Source organism: Manacus candei, unplaced genomic scaffold (assembly GCF_025592945.1).
Source record: "Manacus candei isolate 608988 ecotype Guabito, Panama unplaced genomic scaffold, ASM2559294v1 h1tg000094l, whole genome shotgun sequence".
Lineage (NCBI taxonomy): Eukaryota > Metazoa > Chordata > Aves > Passeriformes > Pipridae > Manacus > Manacus candei.
In genome coordinates, this window is record NW_026138142.1 from 1,393,208 (window position 1) to 1,405,630 (window position 12,423).

A 12,423-nucleotide genomic window follows, 5' to 3' on the forward strand; every position below is an offset into this window, starting at 1 on the left:
TCTGGCTTTCTGGGTGATACTGCGACTCAAGAGATGTCTTTGATCAATCATGACTCCCAGTTGATTAGACCTCATGTAGGTGAACAGAGATTGATACAATCTTGTGTTTGCAGTGTAGCACTAGTCTCATAAGTATTTGCAATTAAATGAATGCTTAATCACTTCTAGCTGTTATACAGATGTAGGCACTTACTGTAGTGCATGGAAAACCTCAACTTCTTGTGAAATATTCCTTGCATTTGTTTGTAGTTCAATATTTTCCTGCTTCTGTTACCTTTCTCATATTCTGGTTGACAAAAGGACAGGAAAAATGTTATATATAAAAACTAACTAAATTAATGAAAAGATTACATGGTTTCACTTCAGTGCAGGCAGAAATATGTTTAAACTTCTGTGACATTGCTTAATGCATCTGAATTTTATCTACTTGATTTAATTTTATATTTTTGAGATATTGATTCTTAAGCAGCCCTTGGTGCTGGGAAATGCACAGAGAAGGGTTTACAACTTGCCATAGAACCTCTTCCTGTTGTGCATGGATTTCAAATTTAATGGATTTGCCAACAACACCAAGGATGTGGGTTGGGTTCTCTGTCGTGAGTCTTTAGGTCCGTCTTGTGTGTATGGGTGAAGAACTGGGGCCTAGATGGAAGCAGACCTCAGGGTGAAGACAAGGATAATCAACTTTAAATCTGTCTTATGTTTTTAACCACTCTCCAGCTTGGCAAGGTGTTAACTTGATGCATTCCCTCTTTGATACAGGTTTCGGGCTTTCCAAAGGAAGTGGAAATACGAGCGTTGATTGAAGGGCAGTTCATGGCCAAGAGGATTCACGCTGAAAAGCTGGGCTATAAAGTCTGTAAGTATGATGAGCAGCTGCAGAACTAATGGCACTGGAGACCAAACACAAAGGTGGGAGCCCCCTGCAGTAATGTCAGTGTTGTGACTCTTGTCCTGCCTGATGGATACAGAAACTGGTATGGATCCTCAATTAGTCTCTTGGAAAAATTATTGATGATGTGTTGGGTGTGAGGTTTTGCAGATGTTAACTTTGGCAGAACTGGTGGTTTAACTTTGAGATGACTTCTTTTTCAAGTATTCTTGCTGTCTCATTGTTTCTAAGCCGCATTGGGAATTTTTAAATAAGAGTTTGGGCTTTGGTAGCTTGTTAAGGGAAAGGAAGACCAGCCTTCTGTCTAAAGCATGAGACTGTAGCTCAGAAAATCTGAAATCCGTGTTCAGTTCCTGGATCTTCCATAAGCTGGTCACTTACCTCATTACCTCAGTTTTCTGTTAATAAAGCAGAAGCCCTTTCCTTGTCTTGTGATTTAGAAAAGAATAGACCCTGCTTCCTAGAATTTATTATATGAATAGGTTTTAGCACATTGTAACAACAAAATCAACCAGTGTTTTACCTATAGAAGTGGGACCAGATCATTACTAGGTGTACAGTTCTGCAAAAAGAATACAGTCAAGTCTGTAAGATGTTTTATTGGTGTTTTCTGTCAGTCTGTCAGCTAGTGGCATCTTAAAATTACCGAGTTAATTCATCTGGAGGGTTTTTAATCAATGTTTCATTTTTAAAAATCGTATTATTTTTATTTACATCCTGACCTCCTCCTTCACAAGCCATTGCTTGACTCCTACCTCCAGGCTTTTATCAATAATCATGAAAGATAGAATTTTTTTATTGTTTATTTTTAAGAGAGAACTCCAGGAGCTGGAAGTTGAGAAAATATAGAGATACCGGAACAAATCACAAGGCTTGACAACACCACCTCATAAATTTATGCTGTAAAGGTTTTCCTGTTATATATTTTCTTATATACTTGAAACTGTATTTATTTGGGGAGGTTATTTATGGAGACAGGCAGAGTTTCAAATAGATTGTGCTTAAAATGCCTGTTTATCCTTCATTCTTAGATTCTGCTGCGCCAAAATCTTGGCTTATATAGCCTAGAAAGCTCATGGCTGAAGAGGACACCTCTGCACTCTGTAAATGTCAGGAGTTGGACAAGCACTAGAGTGTGAGAAGAGCTATTTAAGATATCAGACAACTCTGACACGGAAACAAATGGGGAGAAATTATCTGTAAATACATTTAGACTGAGAAGGACAGCCAAAAATCTAACTAGTTTTAGGATGTGGCTTAATAAGCTTTAAGAACTCTTCATTAATACTTCTTTTAAATGCTGTAGATGCCTACAGTAAAAAGGAGATAAGTGTGATTGGATTATGTTCCTGCGGATTTGTTGGAATAGTTTATACTTTTGTTTTGCTGCATCCCTAGGGTTTTTTAGCTATTTGGTAACTTAATAAATGAGTTGCTTTAAAAAAGAACTGCTGTACATAGTGTAGGCTGTGTGCATCTCCCACTTCTCCTTAGTGGTATTATTTAAATGTCATACTCTGTTATTTGTGTAGTGATGGCAGGCTCACATCTGCATTTGTTGTGTGACAGCTCTGAAAACAGGGTGTGTTCAGAATGTGTTTCAGGGTATGGATGAGCATTGTGGGAATTACTCCGGCATTGCCAGACTTTCTCTTGTTTAATAGCTGCTGTTTTTCAGGCTGGTTTTTTTCCCTTTTAATGTGATTTAAAAGCTTATTTACTTTTTGGATGAAATACACAGTCAGGACCCTTGTGTTTGTTCAATTCCTTTTAGGCCTTGTCTACATGGGGAATTTACTTTGATATTTCCCGGAATCAAGCTGATTTACATTCAGAAATATAATCACAGAAGTGTAAATCTTGGATTTTTTTTTTTGTTGCTCTTGTTTAGACCAGTGAGAGAACACAGTAATAACTTCTCACAAGAACTGGAAAGTTATATGATGACACCTATTAAAGTGATCTGTAACAGACATGTGCGTGACATGGTCAGTCACAACAAATGCCTTGCTGTGGTGCCTCGAGATTTGTGTGGTGCATATGAGTCAGAAACCTGGCTAAGAATTTCCCCAGCTCTGGCACCAAGGTGCTGGAAAAATGATTTTGGCAGCTGTGAACCTGCCTCTCTGTTCTTGGGCCAAATGCAGTTTGGATGACTGTAATCAGAAAAGCAACAGCGTACGTGAGAGAGAATTTTTGTAAAAATAAATTAATAAAAATCTGACGCGTAGAGTTCTTGGTTATGCACCGTGAACAGGACAAACATTAGATAATCCCTTAGAATTTACTTTCAGTTAATGAATGTATTATCTTGCCAGGAGCAGTATTTTGAATCCTCAGTCTCACTAGTGCTGTGGGAAGAAGTGCAATGATGCTGAAAGAACCTTTCATAGGTGAGGTTTTGGTCCCAGTTGGATGGGTCTGGTACGTTATAGATCTTATGTAAATTACAAATAATAGTTTAAAATACCCCTTGAAACAGCTCTTCAGGTGCTGTTTGTGCTGCCTGCAGGCCTGAGCTCAGGTTTCAGTGTGGCCCTGGTGCCAGTAGAGGGCAGGGGATTCTGTCTGATGAATTTTGTCTTTGAGGCTGGGATGCGTGTGTCAGCCTTGTTTTGAAAATGGCACAGAGTCACCAGATGATCCTTAGTAGAAAGGTTAAACCTTACATTAATTGTGATTTAAGGCTTTTAAAAGTGTGTGTCACTCTGTTCTAATTGCTCTAATCTTTCTCAATCAGATTCCAGGGGAAATCATTCAGTAACACCCTGTATCCTGTTTTGCTTATGTGCTTAAGAGGCGGACTGAGTGTTGAATCTAGAAACAAACAAGTGAAGTTTGGTCTGTCCCTGTTGTTTACATCCTCCCATTCAGAGATTCATGCAGATAAGGTGAAGTTTTGCTGTTCTGCCTTTATTTTCCTGAATTTTGATGGTATCACAAACACCTTCTGTTTTGTCACTTCCTTTTACTCTTGCAGCCATCCCCCTTTGAAAGCTGAACTGTCAACAGGAGTTTAGAGGCTGGACATACAGCCATGCTTGCTGCATGGTTTGGGGACTCTCTGAAGTCAAAACCATGGTAACTTTGTAGAGAAATGACAGTGTCTGCAGCTCAGTGACACAGGTGATCACAGCAGCCATAAAGCTGTCAGTGGTATAGACTGATCTGGCAGTATATACTTTAATAATCTTGACAATCACTTCAGAGTTGCTTCTATTCCTGACCAAGCAATCCTAAAGTTCACCCTAAAATTGACTGACTAGAGAATGTTGCAGTGGTCCTTGCTTGGACCTTGTGAATCTGTCCTGGTGAAGACTAAAAACCTGATTATTTTTGGGAGCAAAATCTATTCCCCTGCCTACTAACAGGTGAAGTAACTACTGTCATGATGTATGCTATGTATGTGGAAGAAAAAGAGCACATATGTAGGGGTTCTGGTGTTGATCACACATGTAATCAATAGATATTTAAATTATATGCTGGCATACAGTGTAGAAACCTTCATGTAATTGGTAATCTGAGCCCTAAATCCATACATACTGAGTCAGGTGTGTGTTAGAATTGTGTTAAATAAGCCTTTGTGGGACTGCAACAGCAAATAATAAATTCTGCCTTGTAGGAAGACTGATTATCTGGGATGGAGCCTCTGTTGAAGCTGTAAACTTTGGACAGGGCTTTCTGCCTTCATGTTGTTGTGCCTGTCAGTGATTTCATAGTACTCCAGTTGCCCAATGTGTTGTTCTGTCACATTTATACCTTTAGGAATCTTATTCTGCCACGTAACTGTCATCAGCAGGGGCAGGTGGATAGAAGGTGCTGCATTTTACAAGTCGGGCTTTGCCCATAAAACCATGTGTCTGTGATTATTGTGTAATTTATAGTTTCTTACGTACATAAATCCATCACTAGCAAATAATGTTGGTGCCCTGAATTCTACTGACCGTGCTTGGGGCTTAAGTACTGGCTGGGGTGACACAGACATGCCTTGGCTTTGCACTGGTGTAAGAATGAGCCAATTTTTTTCAGTGAGGTGCATTCTTGAACAAAACAGCAATCCTGCAGTGTTTGGAAAAGAAAAGGGGAATACCAGTGCATGCTGGGTCTGATTTCTCAGTGATTAGAGGGGGGACTTCTGTTTCTGAAGAATTCAGTCTAAGATTACATGAGGGCAAACTCCAAAGTGAAAAATTTCCCTTTTCTTCAGGTGGTGTTTTCTTCCAATGCTCTTTTCAGCAGGCTGAAGTTAGCAGTAATGTGTGGCTCTTTATAAGCAGGGAAGGCAGTCTGATGGTGTGAGGAGAGTTCAGAAAATAGAATGATGGAATCACTGAGGTTGGAAAAGACCTCCAAGATCACCAAGTCCAAAATTTGACCTAATACCCCCATGCCCACTAAACATGTCACGAAGTGCCACGTCTACTTGTTTTTTGAACACTTCCAGGAATGGTGACTCCACGGCTTCCCTGAGTGGCCTGTTCCAGAATATCAATTAGTACAACATGGAGCAGTTGTGTTTCATCCTTCATATTGTCACGTGGAGGCACAGAAAGCTGAAGGCAAGATGTGAGACTGTCACTTCCCAGCAAAGTGTGGGCACGTCGGAGGATGAAGTGTCTCTCCAGTTTGGCAAGGTTGGATGCCACTGGTCCTCAGGATGATCCAGGGATGCTTTTGTGTCAGGCTATGAGACAGGCTTTTCTGTTGGTGGTTGTCTTTGGCTGACTGGATTTTATGATTGTAGTCTCCAAAACTCTTAGGAATTATTGGGAATATGGGAACACTTGTTCTGTCAGTCGCTTTTGCCTTCCCTGCTAAGCATGTTTCTTCTCCAGTTGTTTTGGCTGAAATGAGGAACATTGGGAGCGAGGCCATTTTGTAGCTGCATACAGATTAAATTGATGTTTATGCCCTGTGGGATTTAAATTTCTTAGAGAAATCAATACTAAAATGTTGTGTTGGCTTCGTGCTTGTCTCCTGCTGTTTGCTGCCAAGAGTGCTGATGGTGTTTCAGCAGCATGAGGGCGACGGCTTTGTTAGGGGCCTTTTGCTTCAGCAAGTGAGTGAAAACAGTTTAAAAATGATTAGAGGACAGTGCCCCTGATGGGAGGTTGAAGTTTTTTGTTTGAAACAATAGTGAATAGTGGTAACAGTCGGATTGGAATGTGAATAGATGTGAGGCAGAGTGTACTGTTTGGTGTGCAGTGCAAACAGACCATAGATATGCCTTGCCATCAGATCTTAAATCTATATTTTTGAGGGAGGAGTGTTGGCTCAAGAAGTACTTTGAAATTCATCAGAGGTAGGATCTTCCTCCCAGATAAGCCAGTCATTCTGCTGCAGAGGATATTTGTATTTTCTGATGAAACTTCTGGTTGATAAGAGTGCCAGTGTGAGACGGGCAATACCTTGCCAAGAACTTGACTGTGTGCCCTCTTATTTTCCACAGAGCATCAGACTTTTATCACGTAGCTGAGCCTTCTAGGCACGATCAAGCAAGGCTTGGTTTTAAGCCAGTGATCTGGAGTAAAAGGTTGGTTAACTCATTACCAATTCCCTGACCAAGTATTTTACAAAAAAAGGGCTTTTTTTTATTATTACTTGGCTCAGGAGGATAAAGTATTAGTTTAACTAATTTTTTAAAGGATTAGATAAAATGTCTCTGAAGGAAATGACCTCATGTGCTATAAGGAAGCTGCTTACGTGCTCTAGAATTTTTCATACAGTGGCTATTGTCTTGCTTTTATTTTGTTTTATTGTTGTCATACATATACAGGAAACACAGTGAAGACAGAAAATCTGAAGAGTTAATAAAAAGATTGGAAAGGGTACTATCTGTCTTTCTTTTCTGACACGATGATAAAATGTTGTCACTGCTTGAACAATTGCTTTTAATGTTTGGTCAGCAAAAGACCAAGTATGTAAATGGTTCAATTCCTGTGCCCTGATGTTAGGAGAGATTGTTTATGACTGTGTCAGTGGATATACTGTTGAAGCAGAATTCAGAAAAATAGTCAAGCTGTCAATTTGCAGGTTTTGTTAGAGCTTTGTGGATCTCTGGAAGCTGGGGACTTGGAGATCAGTTGGGCTATCTACTAAATCTCCTTTTATTGCTTGTTTTTTGAGACTGATCTACAGTTTTAAATCCAATTAGATTAACAAGGGAATGACATGACTGCAGTCTATAAGTACCTTCTTGGGGAAAGGAAACTTGATAGTATAGGACTCCTGAGCCTTACAGACAGAAACATTATGGTTCAATAACTGGAAGCTGAAGGCAGGCAAGCCTCAAATGACAAGCAAGGTGCAGATTTTTAACAGAAACTGAAATCAAACAGTGCAGCAATTGACAGTGGTGTAGTGAATTCTTTAGCACTGGCTGTTTTAAGAACGAGATTTATTTTTTTTTCCCTAAAACCAGGTGCTCTGGTCTAAAGAGATCTATTTATGTAATAGAAAGGTGAGCTCAAAAGATGAGAGTGGTCCATTCCATCTTGGACACATGGGAATCTTTAAGAAATGCCATTGCTAGGAAGTTCATCTGATTCACAGCTACATACACATTACTGTGTATTAATCATTTATCCCCATAGCAGCTGTTGTATCACTGTAGGTGACGACCTGTTTTCACTATGATTCTGCTTGTAAAATATTACATTTACCTTAGTTGACACTTAGTGAAATGCTGCATATTTAGTACTTTATATTTTTCTTTCTGTGTCTTTCTGTATTTTCATTTTAGTTGTTCAAATTTGACAAGCCTGTTAGTGAACTCTAATGAGCTCTCCCAAGATTCCCTAGTCCCTCCAACTGTCTTTCCTTTTCTCTGGTTTAAGGTAATACAGCTTCTTTTACGCATCTCAGGTTATGCATCACTTCTGAGCACTGTCTCAATGCTTTCACTTGCATCAATCTACACTTGAGGATGTGAATGTTAACAGGGGTTCTACTTGAGAGGTCATTCTTTCCCTACCTACTCTACTTGCCTGCAAATACAGTGATTTTTAGCTGTGATTCTTTGTGGCATGAAATTAGGCAAGGCAATTTTGCCTTACTTTAAAAAAGATTATTGCTTAAACTTTAAAACCAATTTTAAATATCTAAAGCTGTGCTTCCATCCAGGCTTTGACTTCCAGAGGACATCTACTCAGTGCTTACTCAAATTATCTCAAGAAAAAATTACCAACCACCTCCCACATTTCTTGTTTAAGTAAAACCCAAGTAAAAGTTCACACAACTGTGGACAAGGGTGATTTTCAAGAACACACACGAAGGGTATTCTTTAAACTATAATGTTATTTAACCAGTTCATGGTGTCTAATTTATGCACTAGCAAAGGTGTGCACGGTGCATGTAAAATGACAGGTCTCAGCCCCAAGGCTTTCACAATGTCAGTTTAGTCCAAGTGTAAAGGGTGGGGAAGGATGGGAGTTCAGGAAAAATAAGCTTCAAGTGCAGTGTGTACTTCTCAAGTTCTCTCTCTGAGGTGAGTAAGAACAGAAATGTGTTTGCTTTGCGCTTGTAGGCTGGAGTTTGGGATCAGTGTCAGAACTGACCCAAAGAAGAAAAACTGGATGTGTGGAAGAGTGAGATTAGAGCATCTGTAGAATTAAGTCCCTTAATGATATAGTAGGTGACATGAAATTCCAGATCCCAGCTTCTGGACACTGATATAATTTTTCTCTTTGATGTTCAAAAGGCTGGACTTGACAGAGTCTTGCAGTGACCTTCAGCTTGTCAGTGCTGTAACTTCCCTAGTTGGAAAATATAGAGAATGGATGAAAGAACACAAAGAAAGTTTGCTTGAATCTGAAGTTGTCTTTTTCTGACTGCAGTTAGAGTGATTGTACAGCACCAGACAAAGTAAAACTAAACTCAGGAGTACCTGCTGAGCATTGTACATCAATTACTATTCAAGTAGAAAGTGAGTTTAAAAATGGCCACTTCTCTACCACTTCTGTTGGTTTTAAAGTATTTGTATTCCTTTTGACAATATCTGAAGCTTAATACAAAATGTCAAGAAATCCCTGAAAGCTGGCAATTTGAAATTAAAAATAGAAGTATGTATATACATACAAGCAAAGGGTGGGCTCGTGATGGTTTTATTTTTCATAGTGTCTCAAAGTGAATTAGCTCTTTAGAGGATACCTTTACTGCAGATAACTGTACTTGTCAATCTTTGTCTGAAATGTTCCTTAAGTGTGGCTTAGCTCTTAATGTTTCACCTCTGGTTGTGCCTGTCTCGGTGGAGTCTTCTGAAATGCATATTTATGATACATTTTCAGAAGTTCTGGTGGATGAAAGTTCAATTAGCTCCCATTTGTAGGAATCAGCTGCATCTTTATCAAATATAAATCTGTGGGCTTTTCTATTTCCACTTCTGCAGTAACACCAAGTGAAAGGAATGGCTGCGTAGGAATTTGAGTGAGCTGCCAGACTCTTTTATGAAGAGTTGGGCCTATTCAGCCTCAAGAAGAGAAAAATGAGAGGAGACCTCGTCAATGTGTGCAAGTGTCTGAAGGGAGGGTGTCAGAGGATGGAGCCAGGTTCTTCTGCAACAGGCTGAAGATGATGTACAGGAAGTTCCACCTGAATTTGCTTATTGTGAGGGTGACTGAGCACTGGAACAGGTTGTCCAGAGAGGCTGTGGAGTCTCCCTTACCGGAGATATTCAAAATCCAAATGGATACAATCCTGAGTAACGTGCTTGACAGAGGGGTTGGACTGGATGACCTCCAGTGGTTCCTTCCAACTTTATGTGTTCTGTGATTCTGTGAATGCTCTGTCAGAAAAATCCCACCAGAAGGTGTTCAGTGTGCACAGACACATAATTTTGGATTCTTTCTTTGTAGAAAGCAGCAATACTACCAAAGGTAATGATACTAAACAATGTGTATTCATTATAGAAGTAGGATCAAATATCAGTATTATTTTGGACAACAAACGAAGTGACTTGTAAATATGTTCAATTTTGCTAGCCTAAAGTTGGTAGCCAAAGTTTCAGTGTGCTTGCCTATCTAGCCAATGTACTCCAACATTTAGCAGCTTTCTTCAGAGTGTTCTTATGTCTTGTTTTCTACAGGCCGATATCACTTTAATTACATTTCAAATATGGGCTTTGTTGGTAGAGGGTTTTGTATCCTAGAGGTATCCATGTGCTGAAGGGAAGGCTCCTGGGGGTTCTATTCCAGCACATCATTGGCTGCCCTCTCTGTTTCCAGGACCGGATCACTCAGTTCCTTCCTTCTCCATTGCTGGTGTCTGTTACCAAACAGGGTAGATGCCAGTATTTATCTGCACAGAGACATTTCCATGTGTACACCTCAAGAAAGCCAGAGGGTGCTCAGCATTGTTACAGGTCAGCAAAATATTTCAGTTCTCTTGGTGGCCAACTTAAAACACGCAAAACAGCAGAAAATAATGTCATATATTAGCCTGTGTAGCAGCAGCCCTGTGGGTAGAATTGGAATGAAAGTGGTCACTGGTCAGAGAGCTGGAGGGATTTTGAAGGATATTTTCAAAAGCATTAACTCTCTTCACTCAAGGTGCTCTTGATCTTTTTTTCTGTGTTTATGCTGGTCAAAAATGAACTTTTTGTTATTTTGAAGTGGTTCTAATTATGATGGTAATACAAATGTACAAGTGAAGAGCTGCTTGAGTAATCTCTTCAAATTAAGTGCACTTCTAGTTAAATGACTTAAGTTTACCTGCAAATGAACAGTTTTGCTGCAGAGAAAGTGATACAAAGCTCATATTGGGTACTTAATTTTGTAAACATAAAGGCCTGGTGCTCACTGAGAGGGAGGTGAACATCTAAAGCCATTGTTTTTAAGTATGACACGTTAGAATAAGAAATTGTTGGCATATCTATTTGAAAAGGTGGAATTGTGTTCATAAGTAAATTGCAAGTAATCAGGACTTAGTGACTCCTAGTTCATTTTTGTGCTTTAAATTCCTTTTTTACTCATTACTCAAGGGTATTAAATTCTATAAAATATAGTAGCTGCTCTGAACTGCAGTTCAGGTCAGTGCCAATTTTGGGTGTTATCTAGGCTGTTACTTATGAGAGTAATCACTGCAAGGGCATTACTCTTGATTTCAGTGTTGCCATTTGCATGAATAATCATGAGAACCAGGAGAGTGCAGGATTATTACCCTGATTTCCAGTCCCTATTATATGCTTGATAATGAGCTTCACAGCTCCTGAGAGGCCTGGCCATTTCACCTTTCTTCGCTTCAACCAAGGGACTAAACTTTTTTGGAGTGCGCAGTTCCAGTTGAGAGTGGCCTCAGTTTGACTTCTCGCTTCTACCTCCTCCCTGCATCCTCACTGTCTGACATGATGGCACGTCCAGATTCCCCAAATCAGCTGGACAATCCATGAGACTACAAAACCAAAAGTGTCTTGAGGGCTGAGGTAGGATGTGCTGTATTGTGCTTGCAAAACAAGGAAATTTTATATATAAAAATGGCTAATTATACACTAGATATATGTGTGTGTGTGTGTGTATGTATATAATAATGCCTATAGTAATGCCTATATCATACAAATAACTTTTCTGTAGAGGATGGGAGGCAAAACTAGAGATTTACAGAAACCTTTTTGTTGTTATAAGTGACATTTTTCTGAAAGGAATATTTTCTCTGAGTAGTCACTCATGCCAGTGACTGCTGCACGTGGAGAGGCAGAAAATATCTTGTGGCTTGGATAACTCATCTGTGTCTGATGCTCAGGAGTAATGCCACAAGTGTATGGAAAAATGATTTAATGGATGGTGTATACCTAAGAGCTCCACATAAAAGGCTCAAAGAACAATTATCTAAGTTGAATGCAGTGTTTTAAAAACAGCTTCATCCATTTTCCTGCCATTTTTTGTGCTTTTCCTCTAAATAACTCTAATGTATATTAATTAATTGCTTGAAATAATACCAATAAATCTAACAAGGCTTGTCTAAAGCTTGATTGCACAGAGGAAACTTCATGTTTGTTCCAGTGCTGAGAGAAAAAAAAAAATCATTTACTGAAAATATAAAGAAAGCTAATATTAATTTAGATGGAACTTAATGAAATCTTGAATGGCTTTTAAAAATTATTTTCTTTAGATTTTAATTTGAATTAAATCATTACTATTGTTAAATTAGTTAAACACTAAATTAAGAAATGCAAATGAAGTGAGCCCAAAATCCAATGTGGTTATTGTTTTTATTGATATATGTAGGCTAGTGGTGCAGAGCAAATTCCAATTATATCTGATCTGTTATTTGCAGAACAAGTTCCTGACTCTTCATTAAGTGTAATACATTAGATTAAATGCTTTGTTCGATAAGAGCTTGGAAAATACCAGTATTACAATAAAATGCTTGCTGCTCTCGCCTCTTTGTTTGGGCTGTTAGCACTGTGTATAATGTGAGCTTCAAGGCTTTCTAGTTTAAAGTTTTAAAATCCTGCCCAGCTGGGATCATCAGAGAAAGATAAATGTAGGCAGTGTAGTCACAGGAGGCCCAGGAGCGAGGGAGAGTTGCTGAAGGCA

The 12,423-nt window shown here is 39.1% G+C and overlaps 1 protein-coding gene across 3 annotated transcripts in view; it reads left to right on the forward strand.

Moving 5' to 3' along the window:
* Nucleotides 1-12,423, forward strand: part of XYLB (xylulokinase) — an 89,089-nt gene that overhangs the window by 30,267 nt on the left and 46,399 nt on the right. For all 3 annotated transcript variants that reach the window (XM_051768300.1, XM_051768299.1, XM_051768298.1), the window contains one exon: nucleotides 763-859. In XM_051768300.1, coding sequence (XP_051624260.1) covers nucleotides 763-859 — 97 coding nt within the window. The remainder of the gene's footprint in view (nucleotides 1-762; nucleotides 860-12,423) is intronic.